The sequence below is a fragment of the Acyrthosiphon pisum genome, chromosome A2 (assembly GCF_005508785.2).
Source record: "Acyrthosiphon pisum isolate AL4f chromosome A2, pea_aphid_22Mar2018_4r6ur, whole genome shotgun sequence".
NCBI lineage: Eukaryota > Metazoa > Arthropoda > Insecta > Hemiptera > Aphididae > Acyrthosiphon > Acyrthosiphon pisum.
Genome location: NC_042495.1, coordinates 104,625,283 through 104,649,821, shown reverse-complemented (window position 1 = coordinate 104,649,821; position 24,539 = coordinate 104,625,283). Strand labels below are relative to the sequence as shown.

General features: G+C 29.8%; 2 protein-coding genes across 5 annotated transcripts in view; one reads left to right on the top strand and one right to left on the bottom strand.

Moving 5' to 3' along the window:
- LOC100162329 (sodium-coupled monocarboxylate transporter 2-like) overlaps positions 1-5,006 on the bottom strand; it is a 6,724-nt gene extending 1,718 nt beyond the window's left edge. Inside the window, exons 1-8 of the mRNA XM_001949016.5 lie at positions 4,791-5,006; positions 3,774-3,907; positions 3,309-3,497; positions 1,311-1,465; positions 1,098-1,238; positions 779-997; positions 575-690; positions 263-417 (exon numbers count right to left, since the gene is read on the bottom strand). Coding sequence (XP_001949051.2) covers positions 263-417; positions 575-690; positions 779-997; positions 1,098-1,238; positions 1,311-1,465; positions 3,309-3,497; positions 3,774-3,907; positions 4,791-4,989 — 1,308 coding nt within the window. The 5' untranslated portion in view covers positions 4,990-5,006. The remainder of the gene's footprint in view (positions 1-262; positions 418-574; positions 691-778; positions 998-1,097; positions 1,239-1,310; positions 1,466-3,308; positions 3,498-3,773; positions 3,908-4,790) is intronic.
- A 5,877-nt stretch (positions 5,007-10,883) lies between these two features.
- LOC100164407 lies at positions 10,884-24,038 on the top strand. Of its 4 annotated transcripts, XM_016802799.2 has the most exons (15): positions 10,884-11,162; positions 12,111-12,152; positions 12,459-12,509; positions 12,793-12,861; positions 13,385-13,531; positions 15,122-15,163; positions 16,005-16,061; positions 16,269-16,415; positions 18,230-18,574; positions 19,079-19,432; positions 20,120-20,323; positions 21,892-22,116; positions 22,708-22,860; positions 23,026-23,079; positions 23,694-24,038. In XM_016802799.2, the coding sequence occupies exons 1-14, from the start codon at positions 11,046-11,048 to the stop codon at positions 23,071-23,073; spliced, it is 2,001 nt and encodes a 666-aa protein (XP_016658288.1). In that variant the 5' UTR covers positions 10,884-11,045; the 3' UTR covers positions 23,074-23,079; positions 23,694-24,038. The 4 variants fall into 4 exon arrangements, with proteins under 4 accessions (XP_016658288.1, XP_001949013.2, XP_029345204.1 ...); XM_001948978.5 differs by lacking the exon at positions 15,122-15,163; XM_029489344.1 differs by lacking the exons at positions 13,385-13,531; positions 15,122-15,163; positions 16,005-16,061 and having other exon boundaries at positions 10,885-11,162.
- The last annotated feature ends 501 nt before the right edge of the window (positions 24,039-24,539 follow it).

Sequence of the window (24,539 nt, the reverse complement as noted above, 5' to 3'; positions counted from 1 at the left end):
GAATAATTTAACATTTTTAAATTGATCGATTTCTAGAATTGTGTATCTTTATTTTAAATTTCCCTACCTACGTATTATATAATATGTACTAAAAAATTGTTTGAAATGCTTATAAATGTTATGAGTCATAACTTATGACCATATAAAATTGTATATTTATACTCTATTTAAGCAAATATTATAAATTATATTGACATAACTTATATATCTTTTTATTTTGTTTGAATACAAAATTAGTCAATAAAATATCTCATGTACTCACTTTCCAATTCGTCGATGGGAAAAACATAGCTAAAACAAAAACTCCTAAAAGAGGTCCACTAGTTGCGGACGTCATTAGCTGAGAAGCATCAATAACACCTGAAGATTGTGCGACAATAAACGCAACACCCATAACTATAAAACCAGTAATTACACCTAAAAGCAAATTAATATTATTAATATGCCGATAGGTATATATAATTATTGCTTTATTTTAAATTATTGTAAAATGTATTTTTGGTTAGCTACCTAATGGTAGGTTTATTACTAAACAATTTTAAGGTTAGATTAGTACATCAGATTTACGACTTACTTATGATTTTAATGCACCACAATTGGTTCTTTTCACTGGTACCTTTGAATATTGGTATTTGTGAGACAAAATCTTCCCAAGCAACAGTGGAGATTGAATTTAAATTGGACACTATACTGTAAATCAAAGTTCCGTTATTGGACACGTAGGGAGAAATATAATAGGTAAGCATAAGTAACATTAAGACAAATTTAATTGATTTACCTGAGTCCACTGTTGAATAAGGTGGCCAATACGAGGCCCATGAAACCCGGCAAAAAGTAAAATCTGTCTTCAATGTAAAAAGGTATGATCTCGTCGATCTCTGATATGTATCCGAGTGCTCGAGGATCGCAATCAGCGTACACCGTGAATATCACCATACCGACAATCCACGATAGACTGAAGAGGAATATCGTCAACGGTATGGTTAGCCACAAAGCCCTAGGCAAACGTTACGAATTCGAAGAAATGCCTTGACCAAACATAAACATATGGCTGCCATTTCGAATATAAAAGTATAAAACTGTTCGCATTTAATTACTTTTCAACTTGTTTCTGAGAGTCCATACTAAAATAGCGTTGAACGAGATTTTGTTGGCATCCGAACATCGAAAGCGTCATGAACAGCTGACCAAGAGTGGCGGACACCGTCGATACACGAAGCGTGGGGTCCATGTTGAAACTGAAATAATACAAAAAGCTGATCGTCACACACCTGTCTTATGGATCCAGGTGATTAGTTATCTACACATACTTGAAAAAGTCCAGTCTGTCTCGTTCCTTGGTCACTTCGAACACATTCAGCGGACCTTTAGCTATAAAGAATCCGTGAATAATGATCATTATGCTGCAACCGATCATCACTAAACTCTGTACGGCGTCTGCAAGGATAGCTGACCTCAGACCTCCCTAAAATAACGATCACAGAATTCAAAATATTGACTCAGTACAAAATATATTGTAATATATCATTTTTTAATTTGAACTGTTGCCTGCATATGTAACGATAATGTAGTATCCCGCAGAATAAAACCTCATCCAGGGCAAGATAAAAATTACTTATAATCTAATATTAGTTATAGTAAATTTTATATTTCAGTATACATGTGTTTAAAAATTCCTAAGGAGGAAACTTCCCCCCACACCGATGGTCGAACTTGAAATAAAAAAATAAAATAATATTTTTATATCAATAATTTTGGAATTATATAAAATATTCGTTTATCCATTTAACAAGTAAAAAAAATAACTAACAGAGCAGTAAAATTTTCAAAAAGTATTGTTTTGTTTTAAACTATTTACGGACATTTTTAGTTTCCAATTTTAGATTCTGAGCGGAGCGAGGAAGCTATTGTTTTTACAATGGTGTTTATTTATTTTTATTTTTTATTTATTTTTTATTCTTTTTATATCCTGTATACAAAATTTCTTCCAGAAGGAGAGTTTCGATTTCAACATATAACACCTTATCTTTTACCAAATTTGATCAAGATGGTACTTAAATTTAAAATTTAAAATTTAAAAATGATTTTGTATTTAAAAATGAATTAAATGTACAACTTCTATAACTAAGGATTGAAAATTTAAAACAAGGTTTAGCGTAAATAGGTTATATCTTATATATGAATTACTTTATTCACAATAATATCATTAAATATGCTTAGTAATATCATAAGCAGGCTGACCGTCTTCGCTTAGAATCGTTTTTCTTATACAATGATATTAAATCATTGAATTAAAATTGAACACAATTCATTACAGTGACCTACTTGCACCATACTGTACAGCAGAGCGACACCCACTCGCCCACCTTTATAAAATTAAGATTATGCATTTTATAAGTTATATTATCATAGTATGATAATAAACTATAAAATAATTATAGGTAATTTATATTCATAATTCACTATAGCTTACATTTATGGCTATATGATGTGCTAAATCAATTTGAATTACTCGGGTATAACTATAAGTCTATAACGTATATGTATCGTATGTTTATCTGTGCCAAAAAATTGTAATTCGTTTGTACATAAGTGGCCGATTATCGTTTGCTCTTCAACTTATCGACAATAGAACGGTACAATAAAATATACCTATTGAAAAGTACCTACATAAAGTGTACATTAAATATTACGAGATCTATATACATATATTCTGAATGAAGTTAAACATTTTACAATATTGTTATGATTCACACATACTATAACAAGTTTAGGTACTTATATAAAATTAAAAATTAATTGGCCAATATAATATTAAATTGTAAATAATAGTCATAAACTCATAAATCACAAACATAATATATAATATACATAATATTGTGGTAAAAATCTATGGTTATTCGTGGTTATTGGTCACCTGTACACTTCAGTCGTTTAATCCTGTCACAATATACAATATACAAATTTCAAATTTTCTGTAAGTTAGTAATCAACCAGCGCTTTTGAATACTCCTAACGTATTCTAGTTCTATTTTTAAATACGCTGATGCGCTAATAATGTACTCTGATATTTGACGTAAATGGAATGACGCATCACAAACGATGCAAAACTAAAAAATTGAACGATGTGCAAATGTCATACAAAAAAGATCAAAACGAACCATAGTGCTGTGCAAACGATTTACGGTTCTTATGATATCATAATGATATGCATAATTAAACTACAACAATATATGTTTTATAATTTGTTTGGTATGGTGTTAGATTAAAAATTATTAATTTAGTCATAATATTAAAATTTTTCTCACCAATACTGTGAAAACAATGGCAATCGATGTAATTAAGATGATTGAAAACCAATAAGGCAATCCCATCACAGTTTTTAAGGCGACGCACGGTGTGAAAACTGTTACGCCAAGGTTCTGTATACTTCTAAGAAAGTATGTAGCAGACGCCAGCCTCCTCACAAGTCTTGATTTGAATCGCATATCTAAGTACTATAAATAGGCAAAAATAATAATTTGTAAATACATATTGGTACGATATGACGAATATAATAATAATAATTTAATATGCGTATAGGTTTATAGACAGCCACTTCAAGAGTGATGTAATTTGTATTTCATGATAACAATAAATAATTATTTAGTGTAACAGACTAAAATATATTGTATAAATATTTAAAAAAGTTGTATTCGTTGGTATCTACAAACAATCGTTTAAATATTACGTTTTATAATATTTTAAGCCTCATACGGCGAGCTAAAACTCACCTGATAAACCGAAGTAATTCCGAGATTGAAATATACCGGTAGGAAAAAATATAAAACCAACGGGAATGCTAGGCACATCCCGTACAGGGTTTCCCACATACCGCTTCCTCTATAGTAAAATTCGGATGGATACCCTGGAAAAAACAAAATGTTTTAATTAATATATTAAAATAACATAAATTAATCAGTCTTATAAAAGATGAATAGATTTTTAAGATCAATTATTTATTTAATAAATTATATTGTAATAGTATTTCGTGGATAACTGGGAAATCAGTGGAATAACATATTATCATAAAATTTAATTTAGAAAAAAAATTGAAGTAGATATAGTTGTATTTAGGTATCTCATAGTTATGTAATGAATGACGTTTATAATATGATTTATGACTTAAAAATATAATATATGTTAATAGCAATTTTTCCGCGTTAGTTAAATAAGATAATAATATGTATAATATGCTGTACAAATAATTCAAAATTGATTTTTTTTTTACGTTATATATTAGTATGGAAAAATGTCAACGAAAATTTTTCAATAATTTTTTTATATAGCTAAATGTATATTTGTATGAATAATACACTAGGTTTATTTTAACGTGAAATTTGAACGTTTATGAAGGTATCTGTTATAGTATTATAATTTATAATAATTAATAATATTATGTAGGTAGATAGTATAATGAAATAACCTGTATGTACTTAATATTATGAAAATAATAATTAACTTTAATATTATCAGATAAAACTCAAGAATGTGACCTGGAGTGGCGCTGTGTTTGGTGTCAGTCGTCAACGTGTTCTGAGACCAAGCATCAGCCGGTGTCACTAGTTCCCGGATGGGTGACCACCCAGGTTTTAGTTAGCCACACAAACACGTATTTTGAACCAACCGTATCCCCTACAGTAAAAGCAGGCTAATAACCACGCAGATATAATGCCTTTAAATAATAGGTAATAATAAAAAAAAAAAACTTAAGACTAAAGGTGGTACTTATGAACGAAAAATATATTTACCGAGGAAGACTTTGACACCCAGAAATCCACGTGTAATGGATAGGAGCATCGCTCCCATCGAAACCGACCCTTTGGACGCGAACATATAGTTCGCTTTCGTCTGTTCTTTGGGGCCGGTTATTTTACTATAAATGAATACTGCGAATGACAACGCAACCAGCAGTAGAAATACTGCATAATCGAATATAATTCTTTGCATACTTTATCACAATTTCTCTGGAAAAAAATAATATATAAAATAAAATAAAATTATAATATTCTTATAAAATATGTGCCATTTATATTAAGTTTTTATGCATATTTAGTACAAATTGAATGGTACATGAACCTACAAATATATTAGCCTGCAATTATCATTATACTCAAGGATGAACAATTGTTCAATATTATATATTCAATAAATATAATATTATGTATGCATTATTTTAAAAATAATATTTTTCAAGAAGGTACTACAAATTAGTCACATTTATAACTTTTTGAGTTAGACAAAATTAAATAATACAAGTATTTGGTAAATACCTATCTATATATTTTAGATTCTGATCTCCCGATGAATATAATATTAATTATAGTTTTATGGTGTGTTTTTTTATTATTATTATTATTATTTGTGTTTGTGTACACGATAAATGGTCGAAACAATGCTTCGATTTTCAACTACAGTACCTATCTTGTTCGCTGGGATTTTTAAAACCTTCAAATATAAAGTATATATTCAGATATCTGTTGCACTTCGTCCTGTTCGGCTGTTCGGTCGCGTAGGTAACAGTTATACGTCTCTCTCATCGCTCTTCTAACGTTAGTTCTTCTCGTTCGTTATTTTAAACTTTTCAGACAAAATCCTACGATGATGCCTGCATGCAATGGCTGCTCTTCAAATATTGTAACGGCCCCGTCAGTAAATTGTACAGATTGAAATTTGACTTGGCATGCATGTCGTCTGAACAGCGTCGGGAGCCGGAAACATATACCTAAATATATTATATATTATGAATAATATGTGCGTGTGTGTGTCAATCTGTCGATGTACCTATCTATACTATACGATTACAACTATAATAGCTGCTTACTGCAGCAATGGCGGCTATTGGCCAATCGATTTACAAAATAGAAACACAATAGCCTTCAAACGATTAAAGTATGAACTATTATAACACATTTTTATAATTATTATTATTATTATTATTATTATTATTAATAATATTTTTTATCGAAAAACGTATTTTCAGCGCACACATTAAGTACAGTATTGTTACAATAATGTACGTAGGTGTATAATATACGGTACCTTTCAACGCTGACGAACAATATAAAGAAAACCACACAACCAACGACACCGGCCAATACTCGAGGATCTATGCTGCTTCCGTCGTTCGGTCGAAGACGGTGGTGATGTTTGTTCGGATGAAAGATTCTGACTATTTTTTTTTATTATTATTAGGTAGGTGTAATACGATCGTAGTATTATTCAGCTGTATGTTGTTTACAACAAACGCGCTAAATCAACGCGTGGCCCGGTCTTCTGCATTGTATATATTTTAACGAACGACTGTGAACGGTTTAATATTTTACGATATGAAATAGGTAAGTACTACTAAATACACGATAACTTATTGTTATATAATATATATATAAATATACGTTTAGTATTATTATCCTGACCGATATATTATTTAAAATGTTGTGACAATGAGTGGCGTGAGTACGCAACGAAATGTCAATGTCAGACAGCCTAATGATATACCACTGGAATAAACTCGTAGCTTTTATCAACTATAATATATTTTATAATATTAAAGTTAATATTTAAAATTTATTTTTTTATGGATCTTACAAGCATTGGCTTCTATATGGCCATTAGCATTTTTGTAGGGTGGTTAAGGTTGGTTGAGGAACACGGGTATATGAGGCGAAGATTCGTCACTATTATCCTATCCGGGAACTAGTAAGTTTTTTCCTTATGAGGCTGTGTTTGGTTCACGGGCAAAAATAGGTCTGAAATCTACTACTCTACCAGAAAGTATTATACATGAAATAAATCTGATGAAGATTTAGAAACCACCTTGAATTCTATAAAGACTACTCATGGAATAAATGCTGAGAAACAAAACGAAAAACTGTGTATTTCTAAATTATAAGCAAAAACTGTTTTTATCTTTTTTTATTGATAGAAAAAAAAAATAGTTTAATTAAAATTTCAATCACTTTTATTAACATTCATATTTAAATATTTTTAATTGTAATTGCCCACTGTGTTTTAGGTCATTCTGAAAAATGCCCGGGAAATGTATACGATTTTCCACATTGTCCATTGCAATTAGGCATTGTATACATTGTGCGGGCATTGTACTACGACGCCCGATTGTACACTTTGACCGTAACATATATATGAAATCAGGAACTGTCTGACTGGAACCACTTCGTATAAAAATTTTTTTATGCTGATTTTAAATTTTCAAGTTTTGGTAGAAATTTGCAGGATTATAATTAATATAAGTACATAATTTCTACGTTCGGTCGTCATTTAAGCGCAGGCATTTTTAATCTATTTACGTAACCGATTTATGCTTTTGTGATCAACTATTCGCTCAAAAGGTATTCATATACGCAAAAGGGAACATGAGTGTTGTGATTAAATATTTAGAAGCCTCTTAAGTAAAAGTCGCATCTCCAAGAACATGTTGTACGCAAATGAGTGGTAGGTTTGCAGTTATACATTTCGATATTAGCGACTTTTCACATTTTTTCGTTGTACGCCAGCGAGTTGCCAGTTTTCAGGTAAAAAGATTCTGTTATGCCTTTGAATAAATTTCGTTTATCATAATAACCCTGGCCAAGCATTAAGGCGTAGATAAAAAGTAAAATAATTAAAGCTTGAATATATAGATATTAAGATAGTAGAAAAATAAAAAAAGCAGGTAAGTGGATGTCGCTCTGCTGTATAGTAGGTTACAAGTGCCAAGTGGATCATTGTATAATAGATTGTATTAGACTTGAAATCAATGATTTAATATAGCGTCGAAAAATGAAAACTATTTGATAAGATGTTTTCGTGTTCATCTGATAAAATATACTTTCCCAAGTCCACAATATACTCATAATTATTTATATACTGTTGCCGATCGGGGTCACGCAATCACGCGGTATGTTATGTCAGGGGCGGATTTGAGGGGGGTTGACGTGGCGATTACCCCCCCCCCCCTAGGGATTTTTTTACTTGAATTACTCGTATAGCACCGTATGATAATATAATGAATATGAAATTCATAAGTCATAACTATAACTTCAAACTTAATAAACGATACAAAAAAGGTATTTTTTTTGAATATCTTATTTATTATATTGTTTTTTGATTATCAATACAAGCTATCGAATTTAAATAACAAGACTATGTTCAAAACAAATTTGAAATTGGTTATAACCGTAGATATTAAAAGAATATTTTCTTGGTTATAACCACAATTAATGTAAAAAACTGGCTGCGGTTTATAGTTTTAGATTATAAATAGAATGACAGATAAAATCATTTTACCGCCAAGCAGTGCTTTAGCGTTCTGTACCGCCGTATAAAGCTGTTATCACATTTTTATAAAATGAATTAAATATTTTGTTCACCGTGACTGCGGTAAATAACTCAATTTTAATATTGAATACTTTATTTTCATTGTTGCATTTCACATTTTTCAATTGTCACCACATAAAAAAAGAGAACTTTACTTGTGAAATACCATTTTTATTTTTTCGATATCGGAACTACAGAAAAAGTTATTGAAGTTTGAAAAAAAAACAAAAAATAATGGATTTTTAAATAATAAGAAATTTTTTTGTATAAGTCATATCAAAAAAAATAATGATATTTCACATACCTATAATGTTTTGAAAAATCTTGTCTATAAATTTGAAGTCTTTACTTTTACTACAGCCTGAGTGGTTCTATCCCACGCAGAACAGTTTTTTCTGTGTTGTATAGTTATTTTGTAAGACGGAGACACCACAAGAAAGTGTAGCGTCCTCTTAATATTTGAGCTTATTATAAAATATTTTTGTTTAAACTGCCTTGTATATAATTTAAAGCAGATTTTTAAAATTAATGTATATTTTAAAATGTTTAATGTGTATTTTACCAATTTTACTTTCTATAACTTTCCTGCCTAGCTGATTACCAAATTATGCTTTCCTGCTTTTGGTATTTTGCTTATTGCTTTGTTTATTAGATTAAAAACGTGGATGAGGTCAAGCATGGGTGAGGAAAGATTAACTGGCTTAGCTTTACTCAATACTCATAGAGACATAAGCATTGATGGGGAAAAAATCATTGACAGATTTGCGGCTGGTAAAAAAAGAACCATACAATTGTTGCTCAAATAAATTACTATAATACATTTGGTTATTTAATAAAAGACTGTTGAATTTTTATACGGTTTAATTTTTTTTTCATGTATAACAGATGACTTATATGTATATATTGAAATTCTATGATACCAATTCGCCCCTCCTTAAATAAGCTTCAGATCCGCTACTGTGTTATGTTGAACCAGAACACTCAAAATAATACGGGGAACAATGCTAAATAATGTACCTGTACATAGTCGCAATAAGATTGACCGCTTTTCACTTCAGAGACGGGTCTTGGTGATAGCCATAGTAATACGATTATGTGTATCTTATAATATTTTATAGGCTATATTAATAACATAAAAGCAGACTGCAGCAGCTAGTAGGTATACAAATTGTAATAAAATATAATATTTCAATACTTGAATAAAAATACAGAATAATTAATAGCGATGGTCCATACGGAATGTGGGGTGATCCGATATAGGTACATATTACATACGGTTTAGGCATATATCTATATGCATTCCTTATACACAGTACACAGTACAAAACCATAACAATACGATGTGCATAATATTATAATATTTTATAAGCTATAATAATAACATAAAAGCAGACTGCCGCAGCTAGTATACAGATTATAAGCCTAGCGTAGAACAATGTATTGTATTTAGTATGTGTAATGTCTATAGGTTAAACCTTCAATTCGAACACAAAGTTTATCGATGTTTTATCATTGGAAAATGCTATTAGGCATTTTTCAATCTTTAATGGCATACGTGTAGTAAAAATGTACCTATACAGCGTGCTTTTATTAAGCACACTCATCTCCATTTTTCCCTTCGATGCTAAAATTATTCTAATTTTTTGAATTTTTAAGTACTATTATATCTAATTAAAGACCAAATTTTCAAATTGATGATATTTTTCTTACTACTTAAGGAGTATCTTGTGGCGATTAGAACCCTCTTTTTTACTACAAATTATTTAGCAGATGATTTTTTTGAACATTTTGATGCATTTACATTAAAGAGTTATTAAAAAATAAAATTATTATAGGTAGGTACCTACTAAGTATAATAATCCTCAAAAATGGTTATGACAAAAATATAAACTAGGTATATGTAATATTAGATATAGTATTTATTATACTTGGATTATTTTTATAAAACATATACCTATATCCATAGATACATTTTAATTACTAAATGTTCAGATCATCTAATCTTCCATATCTACTAAACCCATTACCTTAGACATATCTATGTATGTACTTAGTACCCAAACTTAAACAGCTCAAAATTACTTGTTCAAATTTCAATTTAGATACTTACATAAAAATTCTCAAAAAAAAAAAATATCTGCTGAATAATTTAAAGTGAAAAAGAGGGGTTCTTGTTTAATAAACAGAAAATTGTATTATCACAAGATCATCCATAAAGTGGTACAAGATATTTCAAGTATTCACAAATATTGTCTTCAAGTGTATTTAAAATGTCTAAAAATCAGAATTTGAATATATTTATAACTTAACCATAAAAATAGAGTGAGCAGTCATAAAAAATCGCCATGTATAATACTATGTATAATTGAGCTATTCCGTTTGCATATTGTAGTAAATAAGATTATAATATGTGTGCAATAACAATAACTAAAGTATCAATTTATCTATTCAATTTTTAATTAGTTATTATTGTAATCAAACTTGTTTTTTTTAAATAGAATATAACAACTATTGCGTAGGCATTACATGAGCCAGCTGCAGAATAACGAACGGAGCCGCACGGAAAACTACTGCACACCTAATGACAACTAAACTTGTAAAATTCGCATTTTGTATTATTCGAAATTACTTCTTAGAGTTTACCGGTGTCCACAACAAATTCCGTGGCTGATGATCTTCTCGTTTCCACGATGCTGATAAAGTTGCTAATACCACGGTTACTGGTTACTGCGTCCGTGCTGTTGGTGGTTACCGTCGGGGTGCGTGCACCGAGGACGCCAGTCATAGAAATACCCATCTTTAAGCAGGTAACGTAACGCAGCTTTTTTAGTAGTTAGTAATTACAGGTTGGACAGACCATGGGGAGCAGTCTTAAAAATGTATAATAAGACTAACTAATATATACATTAATTTAAATTTTAATATCTTAAATTTATTTTGTAACTTTATCAGACAACTTGTTTCGGCACAATTTTAGATTCCTAGTAAAGCGAAAATATATCAATGGGTTTTACAATATATTGTAATATGAAGAGTGTTTTTAAATTTATTATTTTAATTTATCTCTGTTATCAACGTAATATTATGAAGCTGTCAAAATGCAAAAATCTTCTATTTCGATTTTTTTAACAGTAGTTAAAGGTATCTTGTATCTAGTTGTTACTTTAGTGAGGGGGGGGGGAAATAATTCAAAAATACAAAAACTACAATCTATAAGGTTGGAAAAAAATGTTTACGCAAAACAAATTTCGACATAAAATATATTATATTGTTTTCATTAGCGGTTACCGTCGGGGTGCGTACACCGAGGACGTGAATCATAGAAACACCCATCGCTAAGCCGTTAACGTACGTAACTCTTTTAGTAGTTAGTAATTACAAGTTGGATGAGGCCACGGGGAGGAGTTATAGAAATGTATAATAAGACTAACTCTTTAATCTAATTTTAATTTAAACTTTAATATTTGTAATTTAAATTTGTAATTGTATCAGACAACTTGTTTTTGTCACAATTTTAGATTTCGAATAAAGCGAGTATGATTCTTTTGGTTTTACAATATAATATAACATGAAGTGTGTTTTTTAATTTATTTTTTTAAAACGTGCTGTTGGTGGTTACCGATGGGCGATGGTAGGCGCGGACCGAATATTCGAGTTATGACTGCACTCACGAATTATGATATGAATATACAAATTAATTATTTATGCACTTTATTTAAGTATAAAGATAATTATAATAATGAATGATATTGCAGGGGCCCAGGGATTTCGGTAAACACGATTATTCATCGCCTGTTGTAAGTATGTTAAATTCTCATTATATTTATACAAATGTTGCAGTTATGATAATGGTTTTCGCGTGGTTATAACCTGCATTTTATTCACTACTTACCTATCGTACATACAGTAAATGTTAAGAGAATCGAAAATATATGTACAGATAACGTACCAATTTCAATACAAAAAATTACACATTACAATTCCATATTGCACACCAACAAATTAATTTATTTCCGATGAATCTGTAATTTAATCATTAAAATTAAACTGAAATTCAATCTGAGAAATAAATAGAATAATTATTATAATGAATGATTTTTAAGGAGCACAAGAGGACCCGTGAGCACGAATATCGACCGACCGACACTTATGATGTAAGTATATTAAATTCACATTATATTAATTATACAAACGTTGCATTTATAATAATGGTTTTTGCGTGGTTATAACCTGCATTTTATTACCTACCTATTTTACATATAGTAAATTTTAAGAGAATTGCAAAGATATTTACCATTTTCAATACACAAATTTACTAATTACAATACCATTGCATAAAAATAAATAAATTTATTTTCGATGAACCTGTAATTAAATTAAACTGAATTACAATCTGATAAATAAAAAGAACAATTATTATCTACCAACCATTTTCAGACAGAACACATTCATCCTCCAAGAGACTCTAACACCTACACCGACAGCTGGCATCCTAATTTACTACAAGTACGTACCATAGCTATTTTAGTGGTTCAACTTACAGGATACACAATGAGGCTGTGGTTACAAGTCCAGGTTGCCGCACAAGGGTGGAATTGGGTCCACAAGGGTGGACATAATATAAATATTTAAAGCTCCAAAAATCAATATTTTGACTGGCTATCATAATTTTTTAATAATTTTCATTTCATACATTGCTATTTGCTATAAATTTAGAGTTTTGGGTTCGATTATTTATTATTTGTTATTACCTAGGTATAAAAGAATAATCAGGTATAAATGTATAATACCACCCTAATGATTGTATTAGGTACTTAATTTGGTATATTGTTATTATATTGGACATCTTTCTAATTCATAATGGTTTTGAACTTGTGTAGTTGGTATACTGATAACACGTTGAACGTGTTTTCAACTTTCACTTACACAAAAATATATATTAAGTATTAAAAAAGTGCAAAACTTATAAATTAATTTGAACAATATTCAATAATTAAATTAAAATACAACTACAATTACTTTTGTACAGTCCCATACAGAGGAGTCATGGTTCGATCGGATGTTATTCAAAAATATTGACTCGCTTAGTTCATTGGCCAATGAAACAATCGCTGTCCAGGAATTGCTTAAAGGAGACATTCCACAAGAGGAAGAATCGCAGAATTCGTCGAAGCTGGTAAGTGTGCTAGGACAAGATCACGGACGATTAATTCCATCAGCTCCGGCTAAACGGTAGGTAATGAAACAAAGATATATAGTGTTCATATGTACAGATTATACAGGTGATGTGTATTTTAACCTACCATTATCGTTTTTTTTCTACTAAAATCTCATTAAACCTAAGGACCTTAATCAAAGTTCATCTAGGGTTTGATACGGTTTTTTCATAGACATTCGAACCAGCATTACAAAAAAATTAAGTGATAATAATTAAATGCTAATAATTTAATAATTGCGATGTGTTTAGCGAAAATTAATTCAACTTTTTGTATTATAATATATTGTTTTGTATTAATAATAACAAAATATTCAAGAATATAAAAATATGGTCTTTGTGTATATTTAAAAATTCCAAAAACCAGAATTTTAATTAATTCATTATTTAAGGTAAGAAGGGGGGTAGCATTTTTGGTTAGGTTAGACACCAACTACATCTGGCCTCCTAATTTACTACAAGTACGTAATACAGCTATTTTAGTGGTTCAACTTACAGGTTACACAATGAGGCGGTGGTTACAAGTCCAGGTTGCCGCACAAGGGTGGAATTGGGTCCACAAGGGTGGACATAATATAAATCTTTTAAGCTCCAAAAATCAATATTTTGACTGGCTATTATAATTTTTTAATAATTTTCATTTCATACATTACTATTTGCTATGAATTTAGAGTTTTGGGTTCGATTATTTATTATTTGTTAGTACCTAGGTATAAAAGAATAATCAGGTATAAATGTATAATAACACCCTAATGATTGTATTACTTAATTTGGTATATTGTTATTATACTGGACATCTTTCTAATTCATAATGGTTTTGAACTTGTGTAGTTGGTATACTGATAACGACGGTGAATTTTATTTTATTTATATTTAGTTTCGAAGTTAGAGTTCGTCGTTTTATGGAACTGGTTTAATGGGGAATAATAAGTTTCTTCGCGTGAGTATCAGGTAAACAATTACATACGTCAGTACGTCATATTAACTTCGCAATCATGGTTTGGTTTTCATATTGTTACTACATAATTTAAATTACTCAGTATTTTTATGGGGTGTTAATTAAATAATTTAGCAATAATCTTCAAAAATAAACATAAAATTAATTTCTTAAACATCTAAGAAATCAATTTTCTGCACTCACGAGTTATCATATTATGAATATACAAAATAATAAAATTGTTTATACACTATATTTTAGTAGAATGATAATTATAATAATGAATGATTTGCCTTCTATTGATCGTCCCTTTTAAAAAAGGAAGTATATTTAATTCTCAATATATTTACTCAGTTTGACGTTGCAGTAATGGTTTTTGCGTGGCTATATAACATGAAGCGTGTTTTTAATTTATTATTTTAATTAGTCTCTGTCATATTATGTAATATTATGCATTTATGCGGCCGTGCTGTTGGTGGTTACCGATGGTAGGCGCGGACCGAATATTCGAGTTATGACTGCACTCACGAATTATGATATGAACATACAAATTAATTTTTAATGCACTTTATTTAGGTATATATATATAATTATAATAATGAATGATATTTCGGGGGCCCAGGAATCCCGGTACGCACGACTATTCACCGCCTATTGTAATTATGTTAAATTCTCATTATATTTATACAAATGTTGCAGTTATGATAATGGTTTTCGCATGGTTACAACCTGCATTTTATTCCCTACTTACTTATCATACATACAGTAAATTGCGTACTAATAAATAAATTTAGTTTCTACGAATAAATAATTAAATCATTAAAAAATGAATACTAACTTTGCAGTTATGGTATAGCTTTCATATTGTTAATAACAGTTATGACGCAGTTTTGAAATAAGTATAGCGATAACGATATGTTTCATTCAGTTAAGTTTTAAAGTCATAGCCTTTTAAGTTTATTGTTTTACGATAATGGAACCATTGAGTTCATAGTAAACAAATTATTTTTGACAATAGAAACAATATGGCCTGTCGATAAAATATAGGACCGATAAACTTACGTCCTTCAGGGTTCGAAACAGTGTTAGGATTGGATAAGTACTTTTTTATCTAGATAAAGATAAAGATAACTAAATTCAAATCTATCTAGATAGAAAAAACATAATTTTTTTTAATACCTGCTATAAAGTCTAACTTTTGAGAGTACATCTTAGATACTACTTAGGACTTCAATATTATTTGATCACTGTCTTTATGTTTAAATTAATGTTTGTAGTGAACATTTTAATTAATCAATAACTAAGGTATAACTGTCATGATGAAGGAAACATTTTCAAAATTTGGTATAATAAAAACTATTTTAAACAACTTGTCATGGTAAACTTTAGTTATTATGAACCTTTACAACAGTTTTAGTATAAAATTAATTTATAATATTATTTATTCAAACATCTACAAGTTATATATCTAATAATTAATAATTAATCGTTTTTCAGAATAACACCAGGCATGATGATAATGGCAAAGCATCATTAGCTATTCAACAACCTAAGGTAAATATATATTTTACTCATAATATTTACTCAATTTGTATAAATAAAAATCGACGTCGCAGGATTGCTTTTCGGGATTTCAAGTGTTTTCAACTTTCACTTACACAAAAATATATATTAAGTATTAAAAAAGTGCAAAACTTATAAATTAATTTGAACAATATTCAATAATTAAATTAAAATACAACTACAATTACTTTTGCACAGTCCCATACAGAGGAGTCATGGTTAAATCAGATGTTAATCAAAATCATTGGCTCGCTTAGGACATCGGCCAATGAAACAATCGCTGTCCAGGAATTGATTAAAGAAGACATTCCACGAAAGGAAGAATCGCAGAACTCGTCGGAGTTGGTAAGTGTGCTAGGACAAGATCGTGGACGATTAATTCCATCAGCTCCGGCTAAACGGTAGGTAATGAAACACAGATATATAGTGGTAATATTTACAGATTATATAGGGAATGTGTATTTTGACCTACCATTATAGTTTTTTTTTTACTAAAACCTCATTAAACCTAAGTACCTAAATCAGTGTTCTTCTGGGATTTAATACGATTTTTTCAAAGATTTACGATTTATCATTATTTTTTTTTTTTTTTATTTAAAATAAACAAATTTACAGTTTTACATTAAATGTACATTTGAATTATCCATCTTCTGTAAGCTAAGCTTGTGACGAAGATAGAGAGTTATAAATTTATACTTATGCTTAAAAAACTAAAATTTAAAACACTATTATTGCGTAATTATACAATATAAAAGAGATAATTAAAAATAGAATATAATAAGGTTAACCTACGTTACAGTTAATGATACATGTAGCCAATCATTAATTATTTTTTAGCTTTGTTATAATTGTAATTAATATTAACATTCTTAAGGCATAGAATTGTAATATATAGGACCAAGATAATCAACAAATTTTTGACCAACTGATTTTTTAAAAAGTGATGTTTTAGCATCGAAAGATCGAAAAGCTCTTTTGTTACTAATTTCATTTTTCTCTACCCATTGATCTAAGTGTTTAACCACCCACAAAATAGCTATTTTTTTGAAAACAAAGTCAACTGGTAATACATTGAAATCCTTAAAATTAAGACCAGTTGATCAAACATAGTTTTATATACGATACAATAGAATACAACTATAATAATTTAATTAATGCGATTTGTTTAGCGAAAATTTATTCAATTTTTTGTATTATCAATAAAAAACCAAATTAAAATGATAACCATACTCAATACTTATCAAATGTGCTCCAATACAGAAACTATATCATAAATTTCCCTGCCACGTTTCTTATAATGGCAGGTAATACATTTGTATTTTGGTATTATTATTAATCCTTATTGAATTTGGAATATTTAAATTGTAAATCAATTTATTATTTTAGTTATTCGGTAGTATATTCATAATTTAATTTAAAATCTTACTATACATCATCATGTTGTAATAGGCTTCAATGTCTGCATTATTTGAAAAAAAAATTATATTCAGGTTAATTAGAAAGTAAAAGGGTTTGGCTCAGAATCATTTTTTATATGCAAAGATTTTATACCTAGCTCTCAATTTGAATAGGAAGCTTTGTATAATACTGACACCGACGGTCAAGTTAGAATTTTATGATCAGACTTAGATTTGAGGTTTTTATGCCTTAATAATAACATTATGCTTTTACAGTGAATAGATTCACTAAGGTAACGATATAGTTAATCGATACAATCTAGGACAATGTGCAAAAACTATACTTATCTACCTTTTTTCTATTATTGGCCATTATAATATATGCTTGCAATAATTACTTGAATATATACAAATAGTAAATTTCGACGAGTTCAAGAGGCATATTATTTATTAAGCAAATTTACTTATTATTAAATATAAATGCACACTAATAAAATAGTTTATACGTACAGTAATTAGTACAGTGTTATTGACCTAAAACTATTTATTAATAAATACCATGACTTACTATTACATTTACTCGTACAATGATTCAATACTTAAATTAAACTACCATTTAATTTACTTAAAATACAATAATATAAATAATTGTATAATATTATTAACTAGGCACCTATTAATGATGTAAAGATTCGGTAAGGCATTCAAACCGATCGTCCGGATCATAATAAACGGCTCTACCTAACTTCTAAAAATTTTCAGATTCAGAACTGCACTCACCACGTTGAACAGATACAAAAACGGATGCTGACATTTAAGGACCAGCAAATAAATGTATTAGAGTCGATAGTTGAATTTGAACAGGCGTATGAGATTTTAAGAGTGTCCTGGAAAACCAAACTTACAAATATTCTTTCAAAGACTTATTCGCTAGAGGCTAGAATCTTTCTGAGAAAAATCGAGGATGAACGGCCGGTCAGATGCCCGCCGGAGAATATTAGGGAAAAAACTCGAACGGCAGACAAGCTTCAAGTCTCGTCAAAGCCAGCCACCACGCTCAGACAAGCTCTAGCACAGTTATACATACAAGATCATGTTAAGTTGGAGGTAATAAAACAAAGCTATTTCTATGATTATATATAAACAGGTTTTACAGGTCACGTTTGAGGTAAATATATTGAAAAAAGTCAAAATCAAGAAAATTTGTGATCAATTATATAGTAATAATTGTGTAAAATATTCAAATTGTGTAGTTAAAACCCGGTTAAGATTTGACAATTTCAATACGTTAATGGTAACGAGTGTGACATATTTTTATTATCTATTCCATTGATTATTCTTATGGTTCTTTATTTATATCAAAGACTATATGGAATAGTGTTTAGTGGGATTGCAAAGGAATAACATGTCATACTAATAAATTAACTCATACAGATTCAATTATTAGATTAAACTAACTTTAAATTTACATAAAATACAATAATATATAAACATTTTAAAATATTATTAACTATCTACTAAATATGTTATGATTGAGAACTTACATTCAACCGGGTATCCGGATCACATAGCGTAGGTAAGGAAACCTCCTAATTTACTAAACATTTTTAGATTACAAACTGCACTCACCAAATTGATCATTTTCAAAAGCAGATGCGCTTATTTGAGGATCAGCAAATAAATGTATACGATTCAATAACTGAACTTAAACAAGATTACAAGCTCTTGATAGAATCCTGGGAAACCGAACTTAAAAATATGACTGAAAGGAAAGTTCCGATTGAAGAAGTGTATAAAAAACTGTATGAAGATATACAACTTCTCCGGTCTACTGACCATAAGCAAGAGATTATTATGGATTACACTCAGAAGCTGGACGAACTTCAGGTCTCGTCGGAGCTGGTCATGCCGCTTGAGAAACTTCGTAAACGATTAATATTTCTAACAGACCCATTTAAGTGGGAGGTAATGTAAACCAGCTATTTTAGTGTTCATATATATGTATTATACAGGTTAAGCAGGGCGCTAGGGCCACAAGAGACAATGGTAAACGGGGTTAATATTTAGGCCCAGGAAATATATACTTTGACAGTTCATCGTCATTTTTTTTTTATCTATTCCAATGTAAATTTCAGTGTTTCATTTGATATTCCAAAGAACCACTTTAAAGATTTTCAATTTTTATAGCTATTTTCATAGTACATATTTCTATTCTGCAAGATTGCTATTTGAAGTTTATTGTCAAGCGGTATTAATTAGTATCTATTTTCACTTTAATTGCAAACAAATTATCGTGATGCAACTATGCAATAGCACTTATTGTTAATCAATATTTTAATATTTTCTAGTTCAGGGTTAAACATTTACACGAAACAATATTTTTTCAATTACTATAAGTTAAAATATGTAAAGGTTAAAAGTACTAAAGAATTTACATGTTGAAGTTGTATGAAGAACTTCATTCTTTCTTTATAACATTTAACGTAACTAGTAACTTTCAACTACTTTAATAAACATTAATCATCGAACAGTAAACTATTTTCTGCAAGCATGCATATGAAATTATTATAGGTTAAAATTGGATTGTATAATATTATGTAGTTTGTTTTTTTATTATTACGAAGATAATAATATTGTATAATTTTTAAGCAGCATAGCATCTGGCAGTTAAATAGTAACGAGTCATGGAAGCCCGTCAATTTAACTCATGATTTGAAGCAGAATAAATGGATAGTCTTCAAACAGATCGACCCGTTACTGAAACGGTGGAGGCTGGTGGCTAAAACCGTACCGGACATTACGCTCGGAGAAGACCGTGGACGAGTAGAACCAACAAATTCAGGTTCTCGAATGATGGTAATTTAATTGAGATATTCGAATAATCTACGGAATAAATAACTGTAAATAACGATGGGATCAAAGATTCAGAAATCTAACGTCGGTATATAAAAAATGTTGTAATTTTTTTCCATTTCCACGAGTAAATGATTTTAACAAAAATATTCCGCCTTACTCTGTGTAAAAAAAAACATCTCTAAAAACTGTGATATAAATTTATAATTGTATAAGTAGCCAAGTCTTTGAACTATAGATATCATGTATGTTAAAATAATTTGCTAAATGTTGAATTTAGCTTGACGATTTTAAACCACTTGATTACTCTACCTATTTCAATGATAGTAGACTATATGATTATAATTATAAACTCATTACCAAGTTCAATTTTTTAGCAGATTATTTTAACACAGAAGATATCTATAATTTGAAGACTTAGTTAGGTACCTAGTTTTTTACACGCAATTGCGGAATGTTTTTTTTGGGATATCACTCATGTATGTTGATACCTTATTATTTCGGGAACATAACGGTTTTACAATGACATTTTCCCCCCTTTTTTTAAACTTACAAGTTACAACTGAATATTTGAATGCATGGTAGTATTGGTGCAATTGTAGTTAGTATAGTAACTACAGTTTTCAACCCGTTATTATAGACACTCCGAATAAAATATAAATATTATTTTACTATAGACGAGGCTATCTTTAGGGTTATTTTCTTGAGCATTATATAACTGAACAGAAACTTAAAATAATCTGATAAACACCTGTAATGTAAACTATCTTCCACGATTTAATAAATGGTATGCAAATACAGTGGTCGCCGTTTATTGTGTTCACTGGTTATAAGAATCAGCCGCTTTTAGTGATCAAAAATGTCAGGAATGGAACAAACAGCCGTCTTCAGTGCATTTTTCGCCGCGTACTGTGATCAGGTTTTCGGTTATAGTGATCAGAAATAATCATGTCAGAAATACTAAATTTATAATAAAATTACCTATTTTGATGTACACAAAGGAGGAAAAACGATTACGAACGGCCGTCCTAATCTCATCTAATGCATTGTGACCCACGTAATGAGTGTACTTCATATCGTAATATCGTATATGTTTGAATCTAACCTTAAATGAGTGGCTGGATAAGGACTTACTAATGAATGATGACGAACATAGGCGCAAATAGGGGGGGGGGCTTTAGGGCCAAAAATGTCCTTAGCCTTCCCAAACATTTCCTACATTTTGTTTTAAGCTTATCCAATATTATTAAAGTAAGGCCCCATTAGCCTTATTAGCCCTATTAGCCCCTCCAAATCTCAAACGCTATTTGCGCCTTTGATGACGAAATATAATTTGATATTTTGCACAGTCGTTTTAATGTTTTGTACAAAATAAAATATGTATTTAAAGTTATTTTTTCGATATTTTTTGAGTCGCCGCTTATAGTGATTTCCGGTTAAAGTGATCAAAATACTCTCGGACGGATGTGATCATTATAAGCGGCGACCACTGTACTACATGTTATATAATATTATATAGTTTTTTAAGTTTTATTAGTATACTAAGATGATAATATTTTATACATTTTAAGCAGAACAGCACGTGGACGTTTCTTGGTAAAATTCGGTGGAATGACACAAATTGTGACTTGCAGCAGTGTGGATGGTTAGTATTTAATCAGACTGACCCTTTACTGAATCATTGGAGACTGGTAGTTTCCAGTCCTATCATAATTGAAGAGCAGCAAAATCCATCGGAGCCGCACACCACACTCGAAAATTCCCACAGTTATGTAGTACCAACAGTTCCAAGTAAGGTAATGTAACGAAACTACAATAGTAGTTACGTAAGCTAGGCTTATACCGGGGGGATGAATATTTTCACGTGTTTTCAAAAAGTGCATATTTTTTGTTGATTTAATAATATCAATAATATGAAACAAACGTATTTTATTGCCCTTTATTTTTAACTGTATAAACCGTTATGGTGTACATTAAATATCCTCTACTAACTAGCGAGAGGACTATCTCCACTGCAGATTTCCATATTATGTTACTTATACTACGAGTAGCATAGTATGTTGTATTTTATGCTACATCTCTTTCCTTAAAAAAAAAAATTATTATTTTGTTTATATTTCTTTTACAGTATTATTAAACAATTATAACTGAATAAATTAAGTACATTAGTCATAAAAATTCAAAGAATATCTTGGAGGCTTCAATGTTTTATTAATGAGTAATATTGATCATTGTGTATTTACCAATTAGTTCCCATCAAGTTGGTTCTAAATCATTAATATTGTTATTAATGTATTTGATATGTTTACACTTTGAATATGTATTATAATTATAATTCCTTTATCCGAAGCTAGAAATATTTATCTAGTTGGTCCGTTGTATTACAGACAGCTAGTGAACAACCTAAGAGCTTGGAAATTTTAACCACAACTACCACGATTGACCCTATGTTGGTGGACGAGCTGCAGGACCCTACGAATCCGTTCAACCTAGGACAAGGTTACGGAAATTTACATCTGTCAAAACCTGTTGTGTATGAGGTAAAATCAGATATTTAAGAGTTCAAATTATATTTTATGCCATTAATCTAAAATCGACTAATGTAAACCTTTTTCTGCTCCGTCGCGTTTTGATATGAGATACAAATATTTATATATTTAGTCTATGCTGGAGTATAGATATTCATAATGAATAATATGTTATAGGACATGTCCACCTGGAATTTTCCTGATCAAACATCAAGGGTCCCATAGTTTAAGGTAGGATATCTATAGTTACATTTTTTACTTATGGTGAATAAACTATTAGTTAGGTAGTCACTTAACAGTTTATTTAAAATTGGATAAAATTATCTGAACATTGAATGTGTGTAACTATACAGTATCTAAGCTGTATAGACCAGAGTAAAAATATATAAATAATTATTGTCAAAGAGGTCATGGTAATATTTTATTTACCATTAAAGTTTGAACAGAAACCTATAATAACATTTTGAAAAAAATAAAAAATTATCTGCACTATATGTACTATGAATAAATTTTCTATTAATATATTACAATACGATTAACTTAGTTTGTATCATGGCTATAAATATATCTATAGCCTGGTAGCCGTGTTTTGTATACATTGATACTATCCTTTTACTAATAATATTCTTTTGGTTTTGGAAGAATTTCCGAATTATAGTACTGCACCAAATAATTTATTAAAATACCACCACACGTCCGCATGGCGTTTATAGGTATGAACAATTTAGTTTTTATAATGATTCAACTAGGAATTTATGAAAACACGAAAATATTATGTAAGGCATAAAAATAAATTGTATATTTATTAACTACCAAAAAATTTTATGTTTCTGTCCTTCGTTCAGCCTCAAGCACTGGAAGCGAACGGCAATTATGTTATATAAGGACCAGAAAATTGAACTGCATACCACCAAAACTGGAACCTCCGAAGACAGCGGATACCAGCTTAAAATTAAATAAGAAAACCAGAAATTAAAATATTTCTATCAGATCCGTTGGACTAATCCTTCTTATTCAAACATTTAGGTACATACATAAATTCATAATAATACTAATATTGTATTTACTTATTGTTACTTTAATAGACAAATTATGTGGATTTTTAGTTTTTATGTAGCTTATTATTCTACTTATGTCGTATACTCATATTTAGCTTGAATAAGTAAATTAGACTAATAAGAGCATGAATACGTTTGTCGTTGACTTTATTATTGTGGTATCACCCGTATTGGATAATACGCGGCGAACCAACTATATGCCTTACCTCCGTACACTCTAAGCTAATGACTATCTCTAGAATAAATTCAGATTAATGCACTGTTGGCTTTTGAGCATAAGCGTGTCTACGATGGGTGCCTAGGGTGCTTGGGCTGCCCCTGCAATTTTCGAAAGGCGCCGGTCAACCAAGTTTTAAATCTAAGCGGTTTACAACTTTTATTTAGAAAAAAAAATGTCTTGCATTGTTTATTTAGTTCTAATAATAATATTATATTACATTTTCGAATTGATTTATGATTCTATCAGAAATCCTGATAATAATATTATGCGGGAAACTGCCAACTGGTACATATTTTAAGAAATATGAATTATTTTTATAACTATTGAAAACAAATAATTACAGTATGCAAGCACGGAGTGGTGGTGACGACCCCACCAGTTTTCGGAATACCCTAGTCTATAAATACAGACGA